The sequence below is a fragment of the Xenopus tropicalis genome, chromosome 2 (genome assembly GCF_000004195.4).
Source record: "Xenopus tropicalis strain Nigerian chromosome 2, UCB_Xtro_10.0, whole genome shotgun sequence".
In the NCBI taxonomy this organism is placed as follows: domain Eukaryota; kingdom Metazoa; phylum Chordata; class Amphibia; order Anura; family Pipidae; genus Xenopus; species Xenopus tropicalis.
Window position 1 is genome coordinate 78,368,743 of NC_030678.2, and position 23,453 is coordinate 78,392,195.

The following is a 23,453-nucleotide window of genomic DNA, read 5'->3' on the forward strand; positions in this document are numbered from 1 at the left end:
ATTTTATTTGTGCTACAATCTAACTGCAAATTGACAGTTTGTTTCTTTTGATGTTAATGGTTGTACTGGACCCAGTGCTGTTTAAGCTTCTGCATTAAGCATTTGTCAAGTGAATGGATCATTACACAGTGGGATACCAAGGACCACAGGGCCTTTGTACTCAACACCTTTAAGCAGGCAATCAGCACAGGACTCTTGTAGCCTTTTGGTACATGCTTACATTCTGTGGTATTTGTTCTATATTCTTAAAATTAGTTGTGTCGTAATACAGCTGTAACACAGGCCTAGATGAATAAACTTGGCTGGCTGTTAAAAGGTAAATATTTTCATATTTTTATATTGAGCTTTATTTATAATTTACTTTTTGTTAAATGGTGGTAGAATTTAAAATCATACTTTAATCTTTGTAAATTTAAAACAGGAGTTGTGAGATAAAACATGTGATGCATGCATGACAGGGGAAGCATATACAAAATGATAAAAGCTGCATTCTAAAGAAGAGATTGCTACTAAGATACATATACTTAAGGTTAAAATGGGAGTACATTACAGTATTGCCTGTCAGATGCCCAGTAAGCACTTGGAGCAAAGTTCTAACGGTGATGGGAACATTGCAAGAGTCAGCTGCCCATACCTGCATTTGATGCACAAGACTTAATTGTGCATGTGGCACAGCAACCATGCATCATTCTAGCCACAATGGCATATCAGATGCAGGTATACGTGCCCCTGTGCACAAGCACTTTCACTGATCCTTATCCTGAGCTACCCAAATAGGAGATTTCTGATTAAGGCTGGAGAACAGCATTCTGTTGTACTGGACATGTCAATAGTTTTATCCAAGTGCTTATTATGCATCAGTATTTCTATATGTAAAATACTTACATGTATATATGTATACTGTATATACTCGAGTATAAGCCTAGTTTTTCAGCACCCAAAATGTGCTGAAAAAGTCACCCTCGGCTTATACTCGAGTCGGGTGCCATGGGTCCCTCCAGACTAGCACCCTCTGTCCTTTGTGTGCAAATTAGGCCACCCCCAACCAGACCCTCCAGTGCCCTGGCCTGCTCCCAAATTCATCTACCATCCTCACCTGTCCCATTCTACACTAGACATTGAAGGGGCGAATCAGCAGGCAACAATTTGTTAATAAATTTAACATTTCAAGTATGGTGCCCTTTTTAAGAAGTGGAACAGTGCATTGGTGGTCCAAAGACCATCTGTTGTGCCATTTGTAGTACCCAGCTCAGTGGGCCCAAACATCCGGTAACCCATCAGAAATGCAGCTGCAGTTCCTCCTTTATAGAGCAAATGGCTTCAATATAATTAGACCGGCAGGAGGCAGTTTCAAAGCTAAATTTCTTCATGTACTTCCTAGTATAGCAGAAGGGAGAGACAGAAGATACCACCATGCTGAGAAGTAACTACAGCAGTCTTCCAGGCTCTGTGTTGCCACCACTGGAATTTGAGACATCAACATCTTTTAGACCTTTGCCAGAACTGGGACATATAGCTTTGGAACCCAAGGAAAGGGTGGCAATCAATCACTAATCTTCCTTTTGAAAGGTCACTCATGAACCTGAGCTCACAGACAGTGAATAAGGCTCTGGTATTAATATAAAACTGACCCAATTCAAAATAATATTTTATCCCAAAGCCTCACCACAAAACTTCTGCACCTGTATGTCTGAACCTGAATGTATATTTGATTTAGCAAGCACGCTGAAATCTGGTAAAAAAAAATAATAAACTGGATAATAGTATTGTCCTGAATACGTCAGTCTTCTTATGTTTGATCTTTTATTTTGTATCTGGTACAGAACAGCACAGTTTCTACTTATTGCATCACAGCTCGGAGACACCTGCAGAGCCCTATACAGGTGTACATCACCAGGAAGTGTGTGGGCGTCAGAATTCAGCACTCAAACAGCATATGTGCTTCCTGGAAGCGGGACACCGAATGTGTCACTGACAGTCTGGGTTCAGGAGATCACTTGCCCACTTTCTTACCCAGGGATATCTGATCCTGTGTACTTACGTAGGAGGTAGTTAGTGATAGCACTGTTTGATTTTGCCTGACGATTACATGAAGTTATCTTATCATCTTTTGTTCTCCTAAAATGTATACCAAACATATAATCCCCTGTACACAGACACCAAGGCTCATATGTGTGTCAGTAGAAGGCATTTATTAAATGTGTCATTCACTTTAGGTTAACATCAGATATTACCAATGCAAAAGACTATAAAAGAAAATGGCCTAAGATATGGCAACTCCACAGATTATTAACACCAGTAGTCAGCATCCTCAACTATAAATCTTGTTTGGCTGGGAGCTGGAGTTCAAACTGGAGGGCTGATAGTGTAACATCACAGGCTACTCTATGCTTTTTGGATTCAGTGGCAGGTTGCACCAGTCCTCCTCAGACCACAGAAACCCTCTGGGTTCTTGTGCAGATACTGCTGGTGATAATCCTCAGCATAATAAAAGGTAGGTGCTGCACGGATCTCTGTAGTGGTGATTCCTAGGCCATGGGCATTGAGTTCCTGCATGCATAAAGTAACAGACAGATTTAGGGGCCTATTTATTATGCTGTGTAAAACAACATTTGCTGAAAAAAACAGATAGAAAGCTGTGTAAAAAAATGGTGTATTTATCAAGGTTTATTTTATGCTGTCCAAAAGTGATTGGACGCTGTTATTTTATGCTGCATTCCGGCAGAAACTGCTCTAAGAGAAAAAAGAATATTACACCTTGTATTATGTGGCATAATAAATCTGCCCCATAGTGTCATAAAGACAGATAGGCAGAGAATACTGGAATACAAGCATACCTTGTACCATGCCAACATTTACTATATATCAAGGATGTACACCTGAATACCTAAAAGCCAAATGTGGCCCCAGATTTGCCAAGGTATCCTAAGAACATTTTAATACAGTTCTGTCCCAAATATTTAGCAGATTATGCAGAAAAATTTGTAAGCGGAGCTATACAAAGACTGATATTCTGAGTCTGAAAACTGCAAAAGCTCATCTTTATGTACTGGCTCCAGCCAACACTATATCCTAGCCTTGAACATATTTTAAACCTGTGTTGACCTCCTTATTCCCTCACACTTTGGGCTTTGTTCATGAGAGGTGGAATAGATGATATATGTAATGGTTTGGTGGTTATTATTACTTATCATTTCATAGTGCTACAAACTGTAGACATCTCTACATTGGCCATTCAGGGACAGTAGAGTTTGTAATCTTTGGGTCATGTATAGTAGTATATCAAAGGGAGAAAGTACAGTTTGCCAGATGAAACCTCTATAAATCCAGTACAACTGAAAATGAAACTTTGTGATTCTCTTCTGGTGAGCAGTGAGAATTTCCTTTCAGTCACCCCCATTCATGCCAATTTGCTGCCTTTAGAAGGCTGGAAGTAGCGGTGACTGCACAAGATCACAGCACACAAGGGCCGCTTGGGAAAAAGGCTAATAAAATCACAAAGGAAATATTGCTGTTTAACATATTTTTAGAATATAGATCAGGGATGTCTAACCTGCAATGCTCAAGCCTTTAATAAACAAAAAATCTGTATTAATGGACACCCCTAATTACATATTTAATTAATTTAGGTTGTAGCCTTGGTCCTAACAGCTCTACTTCCATCTTTGTTTTTTGCCCAGTGTTTTCCATTCTGGACTGCTGTTTCACTGGAGTCTATGGGCGATTTTACAAGATGGGTCATTTTATAAGATATTTAGCAGCTAATATAATTATAATTCATAGTCATAGTTTTATTTTATTCTTTAGAAACTTAAAGAAAGGCTTTTTTTCCTGTGAATCTTAGCACTTCTGAATGGCCAACTGTATGTTTCTATCCATTTGGCCAGCCAGTGGAATACCTTAGGCAGGGGTCCCCAACCTTTCTTACTTGTGAGCCACAGTCAAATGTAAAAAGACTTGGAGAGTAACACAAGCATCATAAAAGTTCATGGAGGTGCCAAATAAGGGCTGTGATTGGCTATTAGGCAGCCTCTATGCACACTTTCAGCTCACAGGTGGCTTTATTTGGTAGTAAATCTTGTTTTTATTCAACCAAAACTTGCCACCAAGTCAGGAATTCAAAAATAACTACCTGGTTTGGGGGCACTGAGAGCAACATCCAAGGGGTTGGTGAGCAACATGTTGGTTGGGGATCACTGCCCTTGGGCATCAGCCAGTGTATAGGCACTGTGTAAAGCAATCTATGCGCTAGTGTCTTATTGATCTGTGTATAAAGGCAAATGAAATGGTACATTTTACAAACAGTTTATAGTTCCTCTTAAAAAAGGTCATAGCTAAGTGATATTTCACTATTTTACATATTTCACTACATTCACAGTCAACAGCACAGTGAACTGGGAATAATTATTGCTGCTTAGTGTGCCAGCCTTTGAAACGCTGCCTAGTACTTACCTATTTTAAAACATGCAAACATTAGTAATTATGAACTATAATCAGAAGCATATTCTATTGTAATGGACAAACACAGCTTGATAGCCTACAGGTTTGCCATGCTTTTACATTTTTGGAATGGATATTGTTGTTCAAGTGTTCCCTCTACAGACGATATTGCTGTATTACAATATATTTAAAATGTATGTAGTAGGCAGGTAGCTCCCCCTGTAGTTAGAATTTAGCACTAATGTACAAACCTTTTGAAAGGCCTCTCTAGACAGCAGAGCAGCATCTTTCTGGTTTTCTCCATAGGTGAATATTACTGAACGGTACTGAGTGCCAACATCCTCTCCCTGCTTCATACCTGTAAATATAGACTAGATATATTATTTGTAAAGCAAAAAACGTGTGTCTGGGCTTGTAAGAAAACGTTACACTGGCAGATTCATTAGGTTTGGAGCCCCTTAGTTCAGAAAGTAAGTGAGATTTTAGGATGTGGGTTGAAGGCTTTATTTAAATTGACTTGATCCAGGTGAAGTCTCTGAACTGTTCCATTTTGCTACATTGGTTGATACATTTCTCACCAGCATCTGTGGAATGTTAACAACTATTGTATCAATTCTAACAGCTGCCTTTAATGAAGCATTATGCTCAGCAGGGCCAAAGATAAGAAATGTATCAACAAATGTATCAAATTAGAACAGGGTTATTGCCCGCGCTCCCAGAACTGCTCCAGGGAGACTTGAGAAGATGAAAAATGAAACTTATATATCAACAAAGAAAACTATTACAAAGTAACAATACATTTGTAGCTTTACTACTACTACTAATAATATATTAAGATATAAAGTAAAGATGAATTACTGATCATTAATATAACTGCATATGTTTATTTTACCTTGTGTTTTTTTCTCTATACTAGAAAATATATTGCAAAAATGTGTAGCACTGCATATAGCAATATCGCTATACAATAAATACATATATACATACACAAGATTCTGAGCTCTTTTGGGAAGGGTCCTAGTTTTTACCACACGTATGAAACCTAGTTTTGTATGATATTCGTGCGTGTATGGCGGATTGACCGATATCGCAAAAGCTAAGACGCTTGAGTAAGGTCTGCGTTTAGGGCTGAACTATTTTTTCCACCTTCATAGCTGACGATTCTGCCCTTAATGTCAATGGAGGGAATGAACAATCTTTTCTGCGACCAATGGTCGAAACTGGGAACAGGTACGTGTATGGCTACCTTAATGATTCAACATACTATGGCATTATTATTGCTGGGGTAGCCTAGGTTTCAGAATAATAATGCCCTCATAGAAACAGCAAGGTCCATAGGGAATGGATTTGCTAAGATGTGAGTAGACAATCAATGTTTCAACATCTAGTGAAAATCCTTCTTAGGAGTGTACAGGATGGTGAACTACAACACAAAATCCTCCCAGGGTGCAAATTTAAAAAAAAAAGCTAACTGCAGTGCCAAATTTTGCAAGTGTGTCTTACAAGGGCACTATGTGGCCAAATGTAAAACTGCAGGCAAATAAAAGATTTTGCAGCACAACAAAATCAAGCCAGACTGCGCCATTTTCTGCTTTTTCCTGTTCCCATTTTCAATCTTAGGTTGCCCCACAGCCATTGTGGACTTGATAGGTAACTTACCTTCTGTAGGATCATGGTTTTCCCAGAAAAGCTTCAGTAGCACCTTATAAGTTATCACTTTGGGGTCAAATACAACTCTGACAACCTCAGCATGTGCAGTGAGGCCTGTTAAGAGGGCAATGAAGAGTTATAAGCATGACCTACTTTTAATTTCCTTATAAACTAATTTATTGGAAATATTTTGAGGTACACACATTTTTTACTTTTTACTTACTGTATATACTCGAGTATAAGCCTAGTTTTTCAGCACCCAAAATGTGCTGAAAAAGTCACCCTCGGCTTATACTCGAGTCGGGTGCCATGGGTCCCTCCAGACTAGCACCCTCTGTCCTTTGTGTGCAAATTAGGCAACCCACAACCAGACCCTCCAGTGCCCTGGCCTGCTCCCAAATTCATCTTCATCTACCCATTCTACACTAGACATTGCACTTTATATTCGATATAAACTATATATGGTTTTGAAGGATTTTAACTCTTTGTGTTTTAGCTTGGTTGCTGATTGAGCTAAGAGGGTAGTACTCTTAAGGTATCATCATTGATACCATATTGTTTTTGTTGACCCTCTTCTCCACTAGAGCTAGTTTACTGTTTAAATAAATATTTAAAAACACATACCCCACTCGTTTAATGTAATTTTATTGGTATTTATTTTGATTATTGAAATGTAGCAGTAGCTGCTGCATTTCCCACCCTAGGCTTAAACTCGAGTCAATACATTTTTCCAGTTTTTTTAGGTAAAACTAGGTACCTCGGCTTATATTCGTATCGGCTTATACTCGAGTATATACGGGTATTTTATTTAGAATGCATGAAGATATTAGTGGCTTACAGGCCCCGATTGGAAATCCATAGATTTTAGCAATTGCCAGAGGGGCTGCCATTGCCATAGACCAGTGATCCCCAACCAGTAGCTTTGGGGCAACATGTTGCTCCCCAACCCTTTGGATGTTTCTCCCAGTGGCCTTAAAGCAGGTGCTTATTTTTTATATGTTGGCTTGGAGGCAGGCTCTAGTTTCATAAAAAGTAGATGTACTTCTAAACAGAGCCTTCTATAGGCTGCCAGTCCATATAGGGGCTACCAAACAGCCAATAACAGTCCTTATTTGGCACCCCAGGAACACGTTTCATGCTTGTGTTCCTCCCCAACTCTTTTTACATTTGAATGTGGCTCAGGGGTAAAAAAGGTTGGGGATCCCTGCCATAGACAGTTACTATGTAGTAGGCTAGTGGGGCTGTTTGGGCCTCTGTGTACTTGAAATGCCAGGGCCTATTTTGAGTGCAACATAATGCAGTCAGAAGAAAGAGGATGATCCACTCCATGTGCCCCTGGCCTTTAAAATGTATACTCTTTCCAGGAGGCAGATTGGTATATTTGCATTTGTCTTTATGTGAGAATGTTTGTGTTTACAGGTTCTGGTCACTAATGAGATAACACTCAAGCTTGGTATTATAAAATTGTTATCTGCCTCGGTTAATGAGAGCAAATCAGCAAAGAATAAAAACAGCAGGGATTAATCCACACCTCCTGATTTTGGATTCAATAAATTAATGGTATTATCACACAATGTTAATGTATTCTGGTAAAAGCAAAAAAGTGTTTTCTATGGTTCCTACACATCTCCCCAATACCCTATGTTGCCAGCTAGGTCCAGACTGGGATTCAAAATAGGCCCTGGCATTTCAAGTACACCGAAGACAAAACAGCCCACAAGGGCCCAATAAATATTGACTGTCTATGGCATCTTAAAACAGCCCCTCTGATATATACATATTACTAATCTGTTCCCAGCATCACATTGGTTCCTGTCTCTTGTCAGCTGCATCTTGGTGGTCATGAGTTGCAAGCAGACACAACTATGAAATCATGGTAGTAGCATGATGCAGGCTATTGCTGCAGCCAAATTCAGTCTGGGCAGAGTCCAGTAGTAAACCCCAGCTTTGTCTGTATAAATCAATTGTCAGGATCCACTTTGACTAGGGAACAGGGATCTGGACTGGGATTCAAAATAGGCCCTGGCATTTCAAGTACACAGAGGCCCAAACAGCCCCCAACCAGCCCAATAAATAGTGACTGTCTGTGGCATGTGCCAAATGATCGGATCACATTGATGGCAAACAGGACATCGGGACAAGGACCGCATCAATGCGCTAATGTCCCAACGAGATTTTTTAACCTGCTGATCAATTTTTAGCCAGATAGCAGTGAGACAGGCCCATTTGAGCGCCCAATACATGGGCTGATAAGCTGCCGATTGGTCCGTTGGCAGCTTTTATCGGCCCATGTATGGCTACCTTTCTCCTCACACTCTCAAATAGTAAGTTTACAAGGCTGCATGTTCATCTGTTACTGAGCAGTGGGTAAGGGAGGAAACAGTACAAGATAAACAAAAATGTAACGTTACCTGTGCGGACCTCCTTATAAGTAGGGTTGGGGGTGTGCCCTCCTGCAAATCCCACCTGAGTGGAGTAGACACCCTCCTGTTTCCAAAACAAGCGCTCTGCACCCCAGAAACAGCCCATTCCTGTAATAGATCCATTATTAGTATTGACAACAACCATGCATGGACTGGGAATCAAAAGAGGTCCTGGCTTTTCAACTACACAGAGGCCCAAACAGCTCCCCACTATCCCAATAAATATGACATGTTACAGCAGGCCCTTTGGCATTTGCCAGAATCCACAGACTTCCAGGACTGGTGTTACTATATCAAACAGGTGAAAAAAGCAAAACAATCTGTGAAAAGCAAAAAAGAGCAAATCAGGGTGCAAAATTCATAAACACAGTTGAAACCCAAAAGGTTTTCATACTACCCTAAATTGCCAAATGTCTCAGTCTTCTAAAATAGGGCACATTTGCCTAAAAATACAACTCTGCCTGTGTTCAGCAGCAATGTGTTCATGAGGAGTGGGTGTAGGTGTCTAGAATGTCATTTAGATGCACAAGTTTGATTTGCACAGGCTGCATCAGAGCCCAATGCATAACTCCTGCCCTATGGAAATTTTCTTGACACTAGGTAAAGAGAACAGCCAAACCCCAGATGCAAGTGCTTTTTAAATGTGCACTAGGGGACATGCTTTTGTTCCCCTGCCATCAGCACAGCCATGCCAAGTACACTGTATTCATGTGGCACAAAATGGACCGCAAATACCTGTGGCAAAAAAAGTGCACACAAAGTAAGAAAAAATTGTGGTTTTTGCCTGCTCTTTGCACTTTACACCCTAGTAATCTTAGCATATTGCAACCTTTCATAAAATTCAGTGTTAATGTTGCCATATACAGTAAGATTGTCTAAAGGAGTTAATATTTCCCCCGATATGGCCACCTTGGGTGGGTGATATCATGCAAATGTAATAACAATCACATTACAATGAAGGGGATATGAAAAGTCAGATTGAGTACTGCATCAGTGATCCAATGGAAAAATCAAGTCTGCCTGATGAAATTTTGCCCAGATATCAGTCGGGGAGGTCTGACGGAGGGCCCCACACATGGGCAGATAAGCTGGTGAATCAATCTAAAGGACCCATATCACCAGCTTAAAGGAACAGTAACACCAAAAAATAAAAGAGCTTTAAAGTAATAAAAATATAATGCATTGTTGCCCTGCAATGGTAAAACTGGTGTGTTTGCTACAGTAACACTACTATAATTTATATAATAAGCTGCTGTGTAGCCACGGGGGCAGCCATTCAAGCTGGAAAAAAGGAGAAAAGGCACAGGTTTGCTTAGCAGATAACAGATAAGCTCTGTAGAATATAATAGTGTTTTATCTGTTATCTGCTATGTGCCTGTGCCTTTTCTCCTTCGAATGGCTGCCCCCATACTACACAGCATCTTATTTATATAAATTATAGACTTTCTAAAGTAAACACACAACTTTTACCAGTGCAGGGCAGCAGCACATTATATTTTAGTTACTTTTACACACTTTCATTTTTTGGTGTTACTGTTCCTTTAAATCTGCCCATTTGGTCAACTGACTGAATGAACAGAAGTATGTGATTTGGCCAGCTGTGGATGCTGATGCCCATGAATTGTACTTATTTAAGTTACCAAGCTGGCCTGTAACTCTATACTCATCCTGTTGTGAGTAACTGTAGAGACTGGGCAAGAGACATCAGGTCCCAAGGGTCATTGTAAGACCCTCAGGTTTCTTTATATCTTGTTTTTAGTGCTGGATTACCATCAAGATAACATCTAAAGGTTCCACTAGTATTTCTGTGTTCCCACTACTTACGAAGATAGTTGGACATAGCAAGACATTTTTGATAACTTGAATATATCAAAATCAGACATGCACTTTCATTAGACTGCAAAAAAAAGAATCTATCTTTTTGCTATTTATTGAGCCAAAACATTTTGCAGAAATCCAGTCATAGTTTTCATTGATACAATAGCTGTAAGCTATTACTTGTCAGCAGCTGAAATAATAAAGGAAAAGCAGATACCAGAATGGTTGATGCGGGCTACTGGACTGCCACAAAGTTTCTCAATGTTACAGCTATTATGCTATTGTTCAGATGAGCCGGAATTGGTCCATATATGCTAAACCCTATAATTCACCCCACATAATTGCTCACAGTAAAACTACATTAGCTAGAGAAAAACTCACCAAACACTGCAATTTCTAGGCCATCTGGGAATGGTTCCAGAGTTGAATTCCCATTTACCATATGTTTATCTGTTAAGAGGAAGCAGAGGAATGACTTTCTAGCAGGGTAAATTATTTAATTGTACCAAGAACTTTTGTACTTTTTACTCTAGGATTATCCAAATAACTAAGAAATCCTTAGGGTAATGGAACACATAGGGGGACATTTATTAATCCACGAACGCTCCGAATTTGTGCGACAAAATCGTATTGTCGCACTGAGTATGAAAGTTTCGGATTCATTCAAGCTTCGTTATCGTTAAATGTGCATTTTCAAACCAACAACCACCTGTGCGATTGGTGACAGACAGCTTCCATTCTTTCTGTCTGATACTGTCTGAATGACAGGTGGAATGAAGAGGTATCAGACATTTCTCTGCTGATTGAAATATACTGGTGGAGAAATATTTGTGTGCCACATGTGTTAAAAAAAGATTTGCAACACGCTTCATACAATGTGGGTCATTTAAAGGGGTAGCTCACTACTTACGTATGTTATAGAATATTTTTTTAGCAACCTCACAATTGGTCTTCATTTATTGTAATTGTTATTTTATTGCTATTTTATTGCTTATCTTTCTATCTAGACCCTTTCCTAGTCATCTTACTGAATCTCATTCAATCCACTGCCTGGTTGCTAGAGTAAAATGGACCCTAGCAACCAGTTTCCTGCTAAAATTCCAAAGTGAAGCTAAACAAATAAAGCAAAATAATTAAAAACATAAAGGGCATTTGAAAATTCTCAAAATATCACTTTTAACATGAATAAAAGGTAATTTTTAGGTCAACTACCTCTTTCATAATAGGTCAGTTATAGTAGCATCATGACTGGTTGCTGACTGGTTCTAGTAACCTCTGATTGGCTGCTAGGTGTTACTGCATGCAACGCTAATGTGCCTGTTATTACATCACCTCAAATAGTTTGCGTTAGCTTCACTCACTCTATTCCCACCCTGAGGTGTGCCCTTGTTTTTATACAAAACGTTATGTGATTTTGTCCCAAAAACACACATTTCAGTACTTGCAAGAACCAACAGCCATGGCTGATGAGATTTGGATTCATGCTGTTAATACAAGAAAGGTTGCTGACTGAATAAAAGAATTGAATTGCAATTAAGCTAAACATATTACCCTTAACACAAACAATTTAATGATGTGAAAATGTGAGCAGACTGCCAGGAAAGGTAGAACCTCCCTATTTGGAGATGGGATTAGAAATGCTGGGATGTTTATTTGTCTTTAACCAGCTTAGAAGAGCTCTAGCAAATGTTGAACCTGATTGACTTATGCCTGATTCCAGCCCAGTCAGCTAGGTACACAATGATGTGATAAATGGCTGAATTATCCTAACAGACTTTAACCAGAGCTGTGTGAGTACTGAGTATTGTGTGCACACTGTGTGTATGTACTGCCAGCAGGGAAGCAAAATCCTATCAAATACTGTACCTTCCTAGGGTAGAACTATTATTTCAGAATAATGCAAGTACTTACCCGCTACTTGTAGGGCATCACTTCTTCCTGGTAAAGCCTCCTGGGCAGTAGGAAATCTAATGTTTCCCAACATTGTTGTGGAACTGGAGCCGTGGGGACAATCACAGGTATTTACGTAACTACAGGAGGGGGCAGAGGTTGCTGCCACACTAATGAGTAACTGATGGTGGAGCTTTGTTTGTTAACTCTTGACCTAGCGGCACATGGTGACACAGCAATTGAGATATTGGTGTATACAATAATGCTGTAGTCTAAGGCAAGAAGTTTGCCCTCTGCTCCTATCTGCTCTTTGTTGTGTCTGCACCCAGAGTCACTGTGTTCAGCTCAAAAATGTAAGCTCACCCATTCCCTTGCTAAAAATCCGCTCTGTGTGTCTGCACCCAGGCCGAAACAGTGACTCTGGGTGCAGACACAACAAAGAGAGCAGATTGGAGTGGAGGAGTAGATTGTCAGCCTGCCCTTTTATGCACTAACCTAAAGGAAAACTATACCCCCAAACAATGTAGGTCTCTATAAAATATATTGCATAAACAAGCTCATGTAAATCCCTGCTTCATCTAAATAAACCATTTTGATAAAAATGTACTTTTTTAGTAGTATGTGCTATTGGGTAATCCTAAATAATAAATTAACATTTTAAGAATTAAGGGCCACTCCCCGGGATCATAGGATTCACAGGGCACACATACATGCTGGGCCACATCAGCCAATAAATGGACAGAGTTCTGCCTTTTGCTCCCACACTACTTCCTGTTACAGTTAGAGCTACATTACTTCCTGTCAGGTGATCTCTGAGGGAGCACACAGCCGAGCACAAAATAGTGGATCAAGGGAAAGGATGTAAAAGGGCAATATTTACTGATATATATATTCAAGTTTGGTAAGATTCTTTAATAGGTCACTTAACATGACATAAAATGTCTGTTGGTTAAGTATTCATTCTGGGGGTATAGTTTTCCTTTAACTATAGAGGAATCAGAACTTGTGACTCCTGGGCAGCCTAGAAGTATAGGGAGGCCAGTGGGTTACTGACTGATAAGCAGCTTCATGAAATATGTCTTGTTTGCAAAGTTTAAGGGGACCTACAATGATTTTAACTATAGTGGAACCCCTTTTATGTACCCACATACAGGGCCATTTTAATAAAAGGGCACCAGAACTGGGGGCCCACAATCATACTCTGCTATAACTTTTGACAGAAGCAAAAAATGTCAGACCCCTCATTTTAATCAGCTGAAAAAGCAACATAACTGTATGTTTTACTTTCTATTAAAATAAAAGCACCTAAAGGATATATTTTTAATAAAGGCTGGTACTGGGCTGGAATGCCTGGATCTCATGTCTGTTTCAGCAAGCCCAGACTTGTTTCTCTATTTCCTGCCTTATTGTACTCAAATTCTCCTGCTGGAGGGTAGTTCTATAATAAATGTATTGGAGCAGTTGTGGGGGCCCACCAATGAGATCTTTGCCCTAAGGTACCTGGAACCTTTAAGCAGCCCTGCCCGTATATTAAGTTTTCCGAGATATGACGTGTGTTCGTTGTGGCCGGTGTACATAAACCAAGTTCCTTCCTTACTAGATTTTATGGTTTCCCAGATTTTACATATATTTTTTTGTGGTTGGGTTCTAATGCCTACCACTGGTAGTGGGATGCAGATAGTAATGAACTATGGCAAGTTATACTCAAAATAAACAATGGGGCTTCACAAAGCTTGTTTTGCCCTGTGCCTTTGTACCCACTAAAGACGACGTTAGGAACAAGACATACTTGAAACAGAAATGCAGGCACTAATGGTTATTTTCTCTTTGCTGCAGCATGTATTCTTTTTTTGTTTTAAATGTTTGCATAAAAAGCCAATAAATAATAACAGTAATAAAAATTAACGAAGGGTTAGTTAACTTTAGGGTGAAGACACATGGAGCTACTAGTAGCAGCTACTTGTCAAGGTTACAGAAATAGACAATGCTGATCATTTACTGATAATTGTATGTATGTGTGTTTTACCAGAAGCAATTCTCAGTATTGTCTATGGCAGGGTATTTTCTGGCATTTAGTAGCCATAACAAATAGCTGCTACTATGTAGCTGTGTGCCTTCACCCTTAAAATTAATTGTTAGAATAAGGTGAGACAAGTTGTACTCATAACATGGTTTTAGGCTAATGTCAGATGAGGCGTCTGGCGTATATTTTCGGCAAGCGGAAAAGCAGTTGCCGAAAATACCCCCATCCGCCTCCTACCTGTGCCTGCACCGGAATGAACGAGATACGCTCGGGTGCAGACACATATAGCCGGAATACAGATAAAAACGCGAGACTTTGCATTCTCTCTTTGGCTACATGTGCCTGCACCCAAGTGTATCTCATTCATTCCGGTGCAGGCACAGATAGGAGGCGGATGGAGTTATTTTCGGCAACCGCTTTTTCGCTTGCCGAAAATATACACTATGCGTCTCGTCTGACATTAGCCTTATCTGCTGCTTATTCTTCAAAGTATTCAGTTCTTTTAATGATGATTAAATGCAACAACATGGACAACGATTTTTTCCAGGCACCTTGGTTATGGTATTGATAATGCAAATGTCTGGGTGCTAACTCTAATAAACACATTAGTCCATGGTGAAGAAACTGTAAGAAGCCCTGATGCAGACAATAGTATACTAACAATATTTGCACATGGCTTCCTACTTTTTATTTTCTCTTCTGCTGCTCTCCATTTTGGTCAAATCTCTAGTATCAAGAGTCAGGAGATGGCATGAAAAAAAGAGATAAGTAATAAAAGCACATAATTCCCAGTGACTGCTGCCAACTTGTAACAAACACAGAGAGCCTCATGCTACAACACAGCACTGCCTTAAACCCAAAAATGAAAGGCTTTAACCTTCACTAATGGCATTATGGGCAGAGACATGCAGATAACTCCTTAATGTCCCTTAACCCTTTAAGTTCCTTTATAATGTAGAATCTATGTTCTTTGGTACCTAAGTGCCACAGATTGTAGATTCTACATTCTGTGCCACTTCTGGGTTTTCCTTCACTCAACACTCGTTCCACAGCCCCTAGTTAACAAGCAGATGGGGGGAACCAGTGGCCCCTGGGGCGTGATTGCCCAGGGGCCCCACTGGAAACAGCAGGCACACGGAAACTACAAACCTGCTGTTTTCTGCTCTTCTACCTCCCCCCACTCACCAAATTAGAAGAAGAAAAGGCTCCTCCAGGTTAGTGTCCTGGAGGAGCCAAAAAATTCAAGTGTATGAAAGAAATTCCAATATAATGTACTGCTGCCCTGCACTGGTACAACTGGTGTGTTTGCCTCAGAAACACTACTATGGTTTATATAAAGAATGCAGCTATGTAGCCATGGGGGCAGCCATTCAAAGGAGAAAAGGCACAGGCACTTAGCAGATAATAGATAAAACACTATTGTATTCTACAGAGCTTATTAGTTATCTGCTATGTAACCTGTGCCTTTTCTCCTTTTTTCCAGCTTGAATGGCTGCCACCGGGGCTAAACAGCAGCTTATTATATATAAACTATAGTAGTGTTACTGTAGCAAACACACAACTTTTACCAGTGCAGGGCAACAGTACATTATATTTCATTTACTTTAAAACGCTTTAATTTTTTGGTGTTACTGTTCCTTTAATGTCAGTGGTTTTATTGGATTTTAGTGGTTTTATTTAATTCCGCATTGTTCTTTGTTACTTGTTATGGACATTTTGTCTGCTATATATTAGTTTGGGTGCCTCTGTATGCCACATAGTTTGGTAAATATGCATATTGGGCATCAAACTCTTCAGTAGGCCCCTGGCAGGTCTTTAGAATGTTTTATGTTGATCCATTACAAAATGTGTGGTATATAATGGCGTAAAATTAAAGGGGATATATACCATAAATTTTTACAATGCACTAAACCATGTAAAATAATGTAAAATAGAACTAAGTGCTTTTATTTTAATACCTTTGGGTTCAATTATTCCATAACTGCTTGAAACCTGTGCTCTACCAAACCCTTTGCCAGCTTCTGGTTTAGACTCTTCAGTATGTGGCTCAGAGCCACCAGCCACATAGACTTCAGCAGAGAGTCTCCTGTGGGAGACTGAAGCGACACTCCCATCTTTCATTTTGCTCTAGCTTCTGATTAGAGAGGTTGTATATGCAGCTCTCATATAATGGCAGTTTTAGGAGGTAAAATGCTTTCAAAACAGCTTTCTTTCTGCATCATTTCACATTTTGAGGGAGGATGAATATTATAACTTAATATGAACTTTATATAAAATGTCTCCTTTAAAGCTTTGTGATGATTTTCTGAAATTTCATAAACACTGCTATGTTTAGCATAGCTTTGTAGTTTGCAGAAGAAAGATATATTTATTCACTTTTGTTTCTTCGGAATGTGTACTTTCAGAAAATATATGGATTCTCAGGTCTCTGTACTGTAGGTGTAAAAAAAAAAAAACTATACCCCCAAACAATGTAGGTCAGGCCAATCAACCAATTAATGGACAGAGTTCTGTCTTTTGCTTCTACACTACTTCCTGTTACACATAGAGCTGCATTATTTCTGGTCATGTGATCTCTAAGGGAGCACACAGCCCATCACTGAATGGTGGATGAAGGGAAAGGATGTAAAAGGGCAATATTTACTGATATATATATATTCCAGTTTGGCGAGATTCTTTAATAGGCCACTTAACATAATATAAACTATCTGTTGGTTAAGTACAGTATTTATTCTGGCGGTATAGTTTTCCTATAAAGGAGAAGGAAAGACAAAACAGATTAGTCCCAATAGTGCAAGGTAGAACCCTATATTTTTAAACTTTTCCCCTGATGAAGACCCTTATTGGGTTGAAAAGCGTTGGGATGTATTTTATATGTTTTGTATTTAATAAAAGATTTTTATTTTGTACTTTTTGAGTGTGCAGACACTTTTTTGTTTTTGTGATTATTTTTGGAGTTGCTGAATGGGTTTTCTCCAGTGTTCTGCACCTCTATCATTATTGATGTTTTAGTAAGGTGTGCACTGATACTTTGTATTGCACAGCAGAGAGGGCAGGTAGAGAGATGGGAGAAGGGAGGGAAAGAGAGGAGCAAACTGAGCAGACTCATGTTGTGCTGTGAAGGATTTCTGATACAGAAGATCACGTATACAGAATAAAAGGAAAGAAATGCAGTGTTTCTTTTCACTGAGGGCTCAGAGTAGCAGTCTGCAAGTGCTTATGGTTGTATTTACATAGACCTTTCCTTTACAGCACAAAATACACATACTGTGTGCTTATATTGCAGAAGAATAAGCAAAAATGTGAAAATTCATATGCGCTATTCTTATTTGGGTGACGCCACATAGTTTGGTAAATCTATGTATATTGGGCATCAAACTGTTCAATAGACCCCCCTGGCACTCATATTTAGAATGCTTTATGTTGGTACTTTACGAAATGTGGGGACATATAATGGAGTAAAATGGAAGCTTCGAGACAATTTTCAGAAATTACATATAGACATTTTTATCAATTAACCATTTGGCAGAATGTGTATTTTCTGAAAATATGTTGTTTTCTGGGGTCAACTTACTTAGGCGGTGTAATTTTTGGTAGATATATATGCCATGAAATATATATGCACTAACTTCCTTTTGGGGTCTCTGGCTTTCATATTTAGGTGTCTATTCTTGGTGTCTAATGCTATGTGGGAGATAAGATGAAAATAGAAAATTTGAGGCGATTCTTTAGAATTTTTGGAGAAACTGCTAAGTTCAGAAAAGCTTTGCCGTTTGGTACTTAGGAGCAGAAAGACATAGTTACCCATTTTGGATTTAGCATAGTTTTCAAAAATATGTTTTTTGGGGTAAACCTAATGTTCCAGGATTTTTATGAGCACAAAATGTTCAAAAAATATTTGCCATTGAGTGTAACTAAAATATTAAATTCTGTTGGTGTGGTACTTTAAGGGTTAAAGTCCTCCACAGAAGTCAAGTATTAATACCTTGCACAGATCAGATCTAAGATTGAAGAATCTGTAGTACCTTGTGTGTAAAGGTCAGCTTGACTATGTGAGGCAGGTGATAGAGGTTAAGCAATGCTATGTGCTTCAAACTACATAACATTTTGCACAGCCTATACAGGAACATTAAGGTCTCTGGACATGGACTTGAAGCCATCAGAGTTGTCTTGTTGCTTTCTTGCAGAATTCAGTCTCAGTTCTCCTTTTCTTCATGTTCAGTGTGCTGCATACAGACTGGTTTAATATGCGCTTCTTATACTGCAACTTATCACAGGTGAGTTTACCTTTGCATTAATGCTGTAAAAGTGCCCGAGTAGATTTTACATTTTGTGGATAAAAAGTGTCACAGATCATAGATTCTAAGCTTGCAGCACTTTTGGGTAGGGTAGCAGAATGGAATATTAAAAGTCTTTAAAAGCTTCTTCTTTGTTCTCCACTAATTCCACATTTCCTAGGCAACTAGTAGAAAAGGAAAATGAGGGGTGTGACCTTCCATGGGCCACTAGGCGGCAGCAACAGCAGCAGCTACATGAAACTACTAGTCTGCTAATGCCTTTACCCTCCATGAGTTTGCAGTATTTAAAGTGTTTTGTTTTTAGGATTCAGCCAAGTGCCTGACAGAACCAAACTCAAATCTTTAAAATCATCTGATTGTTAGGTCATGTAATTGAGGAAATTCTCAAATTTTTCAGCACGTGAACTTCACCCTGCATTGCACACTTACTTGCATATTCCTTGGTGAAAGCTTAGTTATATGGATAAATCCAGAAAAAGTGGGCAACAAACTGCTCCCATTCATATTTAGCATGTTTTATCTTGGTAACAAATGATGTGTGGGACTCTTCTTAATATATTTATACATTTGTATACAATTTGCTAGGTTTTTTAGGACTGTATTTTGAACATTTGGCAGTGTACTGCTGGCTATAGCAGTCATACACTTTTGTAAAACTATACTGATCTGGTATTAGCATGTTAGGGAGATATTGGGCAGTGATTTTTGATCGTAAATTGCTTCTGATATAAATTCCTATATTATGAAAAATCAGTTTAAGAGCTTTCCCATCTTGTTGCAGAACTGGAGTTACACAAAGATTCCAGCAGATTTAGAAAGCTTAGATTGTCCCCAAAAAATGAAGTATAGTTTTCATTAGCAAACGAAAAGTCCCCCAAAATAGATGCCCCTAAAGTGAGAGCATAAAATGCCAGCACTTAAAGGGTTAATAGAGGTTGCCTGAAATCTAAATTTTTCTTACAACTTCTAAAGAGTGCAGTTCATTTTGTCTGGTCAGCTGTAGGATGTGTGTGTTGCGTTGTTCCACTACAAACAAATACATAAGTGAAGAGCCATTTTATTTTTAACAACTTTCTGGCAACACTGTTGCACTAAAGCAAAGATGTCAATATTATTGCCCACAATTGTATGTTAATGTGTCATGTAAAGGTCTGTTATGGCCTGGTCTGAGTAATGTTATCTGCTAAAGCACAAAACAAGGAGGAGTATGGGTAAGGTAAATAACATATCCCAGCATTCTAAAAAGCAGCCCACGTGGTATTTTCTTCTATGCAAGCTAGGTAAATATACCTTACAACTCAAGAAAGAAGATATGTGTTCATTGATGCACATACAGTATATAAGCAGGCATTTCTCCAGTAGTTGTCCCTACTTATACTGCAAACATTTGCTTTGCAAAGTCAAATTAACCTTTGAATCATAATAACAGCAAATATAGTGTTGGGGTCACAGCTAAATATACACACTAGGCTCCTTCCGTACCATAATCAGGTTAGACACCAAAGCCGTTTATCAGATTAAGATTAGAATGATGTCTCCTGTCTGTGGTTTTATATTCAGTGAAGCAAAGCAAAAAGGTCAGATATTACACCGCTCTGACACTGACTACTTCCAGCTAACTAGCTACCAATTACACCTAACTGACACTTTGAAATATATGAAAACTACTCAACAGGATTCGGAGTTTCCATCTCCCGCATCCCCTTGAACCTGAATTTTCAGCATTATAGGAAGATCTAACTTTCTATCAGCAGTCCCTACCTTTTACTGTGAGAGCTTTAAAAAAAAAAAAAAACATTTAGATCAACTACACAGTATCATCCTTTCTGCTGCTGTGATTCACAGAAATGGCTCAAGATATGACAGAGAAAGATCTGCTAAAGATGGAAGTGGAGCAGCTGAGAAAAGAGGTCAAAACAGAGAGGATAATGGTAATTAGACTTTTATTTACTATACCAGTTATAGAGAAAAGGCCACATGTACCAGGATCCACTACTAGCTACGAGCCCCTTTCACTCTTTGTTTGGTTACCTATGAAGGAATTTCATTTAGGGCGAATCCATAATGGTTATGCCAATAACAAATCCGTCTACTTATGTTTATTATAAGTGTATGGAGTCCTAGGTATTTATTTATGGCAAAAGGTTTTATTTCACTGCTCTAAGACAGCAACCCCAGAGAAATATCAATCACCCTACAGAGTTAATGTGTCTCTGAATCCTATTTTGCTGCACACAATATTTTCAACACTTGTATTGTCTCATATTGCTGTTTAATCACAAATAACATCTACTTGGGCCAGTTAGACTTGCCTTTTTTTCTGCCCTGGATTTATTATTAAGCACCATTTTCTGTGCTGCTATACATTAGGTTTATATATATTCCATACATGCAAATGCTGACTGCTACAGGAGGTAACAAGGGCCATTCTCATTGGAGCTACTCCTGAATGCCCATTGTGAAGGTTAAAAGGAACAGTAACACTAAAAAATTTAAAAATCAATTCTATACCATTCTAAAAATACATCTACCCTGCAAAATGTTTCTTATTTCAAGAGCTTAATGTAAAAATACCAAAATGTACCTGTTCCCAAAAGCAGATAGGGTGACTAACTGTGCCAGATCATACAGAGAAAATGTGCTACGTCATCTCCCAACATCACCTCCTCATACGGGAAGAGTATGAAATAAACATTGAAAAATATTTTATTACAGATACTTTTTAATCAGCGGCTTAATGTTTAATATTGCCAATAGTTTCACTTATCTGTAATGTTGCAATGAGTGTAGGGGTGGAGGAGAAAACCACTGTAAAAATATGAAATGATTTATACATAATACACATTTTGTATTCAAAAGGGAAACAAGTGTATTCTCTGTTTCATTGCTCTGTAATACAAAAGAGCAATTACCTGTAAAATATATCCTTATGTCATTGTGATGTATTCAGTTAGAAATGGTGCTTTCACATAATTCTGGATGGAAGTAGATTTGATTCTACTCTAAATATTAAAATGAAATATTGCACTAATACAAATATTGCAGCTAAATAAAATATTACTGCATAATTTGTTTTTAGGGATGTGTTTATTCATATAATTAAGCATATATTATTCATATTTGAAAACTGTCCAGAAAATGGCTGGGCAGGCCAATCAGCAGACATCAAACACAAGACAATAAGCAGCTTTTATCTGCCTGTGTATAACCAGATTTAGGGAAATAGAATGAAGGGAGATTAGTTGCCTGCAGTAGCCGAGATTAAACCATGGGCAACTAATCTCCCCGAAATGCCTTCCCACCAGCAATAAGGTGATTCACTGGTGAGTTTTCAGAAGTCACCTGCATGACTTATCTCTCCATGTGCCATTGCCCATAGACCCAAGTTGCACCTTATCTAGAGCTTGCTTGACAAAAATGGCTCTGAGGCTAAACGGACAAGGCTTTGCAAATAAAACAGAGCAAGGTTTTTTAGCAATCAAAGGTTTTTTTTTTTTTTAAATCAACACAAAACCAGGATTTATATTAGTAACTCAGATCTATAGACTGCATATATAGTAAGACAAAATAAACACTTTGGAAATTCACCCAGTAGTTTTTAGCTAATGCTTCCTAGAAATGCTGCAGCCCAGGCAGATATGGATAATGACCAAACAGAACCCTGGCCAGATTAAGGTGGCCATACATAGTAAGGTTCACTCATTTGGTCAGGTCACCAAATCTTTCTCTCAGTATTGTGCTAATGCAATCGTTTGGTCCTAGGGCATTAAAACAATAGTAAAGCAAATTAAAAATGGAAGGGGGGGGGGAGAAACAACGTAAAAGAGTATTGCCACTATTATAACAAATCCCAGAAAATATAAGAATAGAGCCATTATGTCCCCCCTTTTTGAAACTGTTTGAAAGAAATGCCTTTAGTCTAAGGTAAAGGGTGGTGATTAGCTACAGGAAGATCCTCATATATTATATGGGATAGCAAGAAGTTCCCTTCTATGTAATCTATATGTGTAACAAAAGATCCTTTTGGTGCCTTTTTCAGCACATCTGCTAACATAATAGACCTATTTTGTATTTATTTTATAACTTTATATTTCATTTTTAGGTTTCCAAATCTATACCTGAAATTAAATCATACATTGAATCCCATATGTCAGAAGACCCTTTGGTAAAAGGCGTGCCAGAGGATAAGAACCCCTTTAAGGAGAAAGGTGGATGCTTAATATCCTGACAAAGGCAAAGATAAAGTTCATCACACAATGTCCATACAGTGAAATTCAGCTCTTACCTGTGGCTAAAACCATAAACAAAAGCACTGAGATTATTTCCACCATTTCCATTATATGGCGACATAACTAAAATGCATGATTTTGCATTTTTTAAGTCCTTCTGTATTCAGGCTCATACAGGTAGAGATGGATGAAAAATACCAAATAAATATTTCTATCTATGCAAAATTGTTTTTACAGCAATGTCTGTTTGTGTGATTTTTTTTGTCATTTTAAAGGACACAGAAAAGTTATTTTGTATTATAGGCCTTAAAGAATACGGTCATGGGAAAACATGTTTCTTTTTCCAAAACACATCAGTAAATAGAGTTTCTCCAGCAGAATCCTGCATTGAAATCTGAAAACACAATTTTTTTAAATTTAATTTAAAAAACTTCACAAAGGGCTAGCATATTCTTCATTTCCTAAGGTGCCACAGCCATGTGACCAGTGCTCTGATAAACTTCAGTCACATTTTACTGCTGAGCTGCAAGTTGGAGTGATATCACCCCCCTCCCAGCAGCCGATCAGCAGAACAATGGCAAGGTAGCAAGATAGCAGCTCCCAGTAGATATCAGAATAGCACTCAATAGTTAATGTGGGGCGTACATGTAACAATTGCCATCTTTCCTGCAACGAATGGAAA

The 23,453-nt window shown here is 38.6% G+C and overlaps 2 protein-coding genes across 4 annotated transcripts; one reads left to right on the forward strand and one right to left on the reverse strand.

Moving 5' to 3' along the window:
• Positions 1-2,173: 2,173 nt before the first annotated feature.
• Positions 2,174-12,791, reverse strand: msra.2 (methionine sulfoxide reductase A, gene 2). 2 transcript variants are annotated; one of them, NM_001114258.1, is made up of 6 exons: positions 12,243-12,529; positions 10,713-10,781; positions 8,502-8,621; positions 6,100-6,204; positions 4,692-4,798; positions 2,174-2,550 (listed from the first exon to the last, which is right to left on the reverse strand). In NM_001114258.1, the coding sequence occupies exons 1-6, from the start codon at positions 12,313-12,315 to the stop codon at positions 2,401-2,403; spliced, it is 624 nt and encodes a 207-aa protein (NP_001107730.1). In that variant the 5' UTR covers positions 12,316-12,529; the 3' UTR covers positions 2,174-2,400. The 2 variants fall into 2 exon arrangements, with proteins under 2 accessions (NP_001107730.1, XP_012811860.1); XM_012956406.3 differs by lacking the exon at positions 2,174-2,550 and adding an exon at positions 4,009-4,264 and having other exon boundaries at positions 12,243-12,791.
• A 290-nt stretch (positions 12,792-13,081) lies between these two features.
• gngt2.1 (guanine nucleotide binding protein (G protein), gamma transducing activity polypeptide 2.1) lies at positions 13,082-23,011 on the forward strand. Of its 2 annotated transcripts, XM_031895772.1 has the most exons (4): positions 13,082-13,122; positions 18,432-18,521; positions 20,388-20,473; positions 22,645-23,011. In XM_031895772.1, exons 3-4 carry the CDS (start codon positions 20,390-20,392, stop codon positions 22,768-22,770), a joined length of 210 nt encoding a protein of 69 aa, XP_031751632.1. In that variant the 5' UTR covers positions 13,082-13,122; positions 18,432-18,521; positions 20,388-20,389; the 3' UTR covers positions 22,771-23,011.
• The last annotated feature ends 442 nt before the right edge of the window (positions 23,012-23,453 follow it).

What these genes read in the sequence shown, in the direction of transcription:
- msra.2 (XM_012956406.3), bottom strand. Translation starts at nt 12,315, where the DNA reads ATGTTGGGAAACATTAGATTTCCTACTGCCCAGGAGGCTTTACCAGGA. An exon ending in AAACCATGATCCTACAGAAG is followed by an intron (nt 4,799 to 6,099) that starts GTAAGTTACCTA and finishes CTATATTTACAG; the next exon opens with GTATGAAGCAGGGAGAGGAT. An exon ending in CTAGAGAGGCCTTTCAAAAG is followed by an intron (nt 4,265 to 4,691) that starts GTTTGTACATTA and finishes CTTTATACACAG; the next exon opens with ATCAATAAGACACTAGCGCA.
- gngt2.1 (XM_031895772.1), top strand. Translation starts at nt 20,390, where the DNA reads ATGGCTCAAGATATGACAGAGAAAGATCTGCTAAAGATGGAAGTGGAG. An exon ending in TCAAAACAGAGAGGATAATG is followed by an intron (nt 20,474 to 22,644) that starts GTAATTAGACTT and finishes TTTCATTTTTAG; the next exon opens with GTTTCCAAATCTATACCTGA.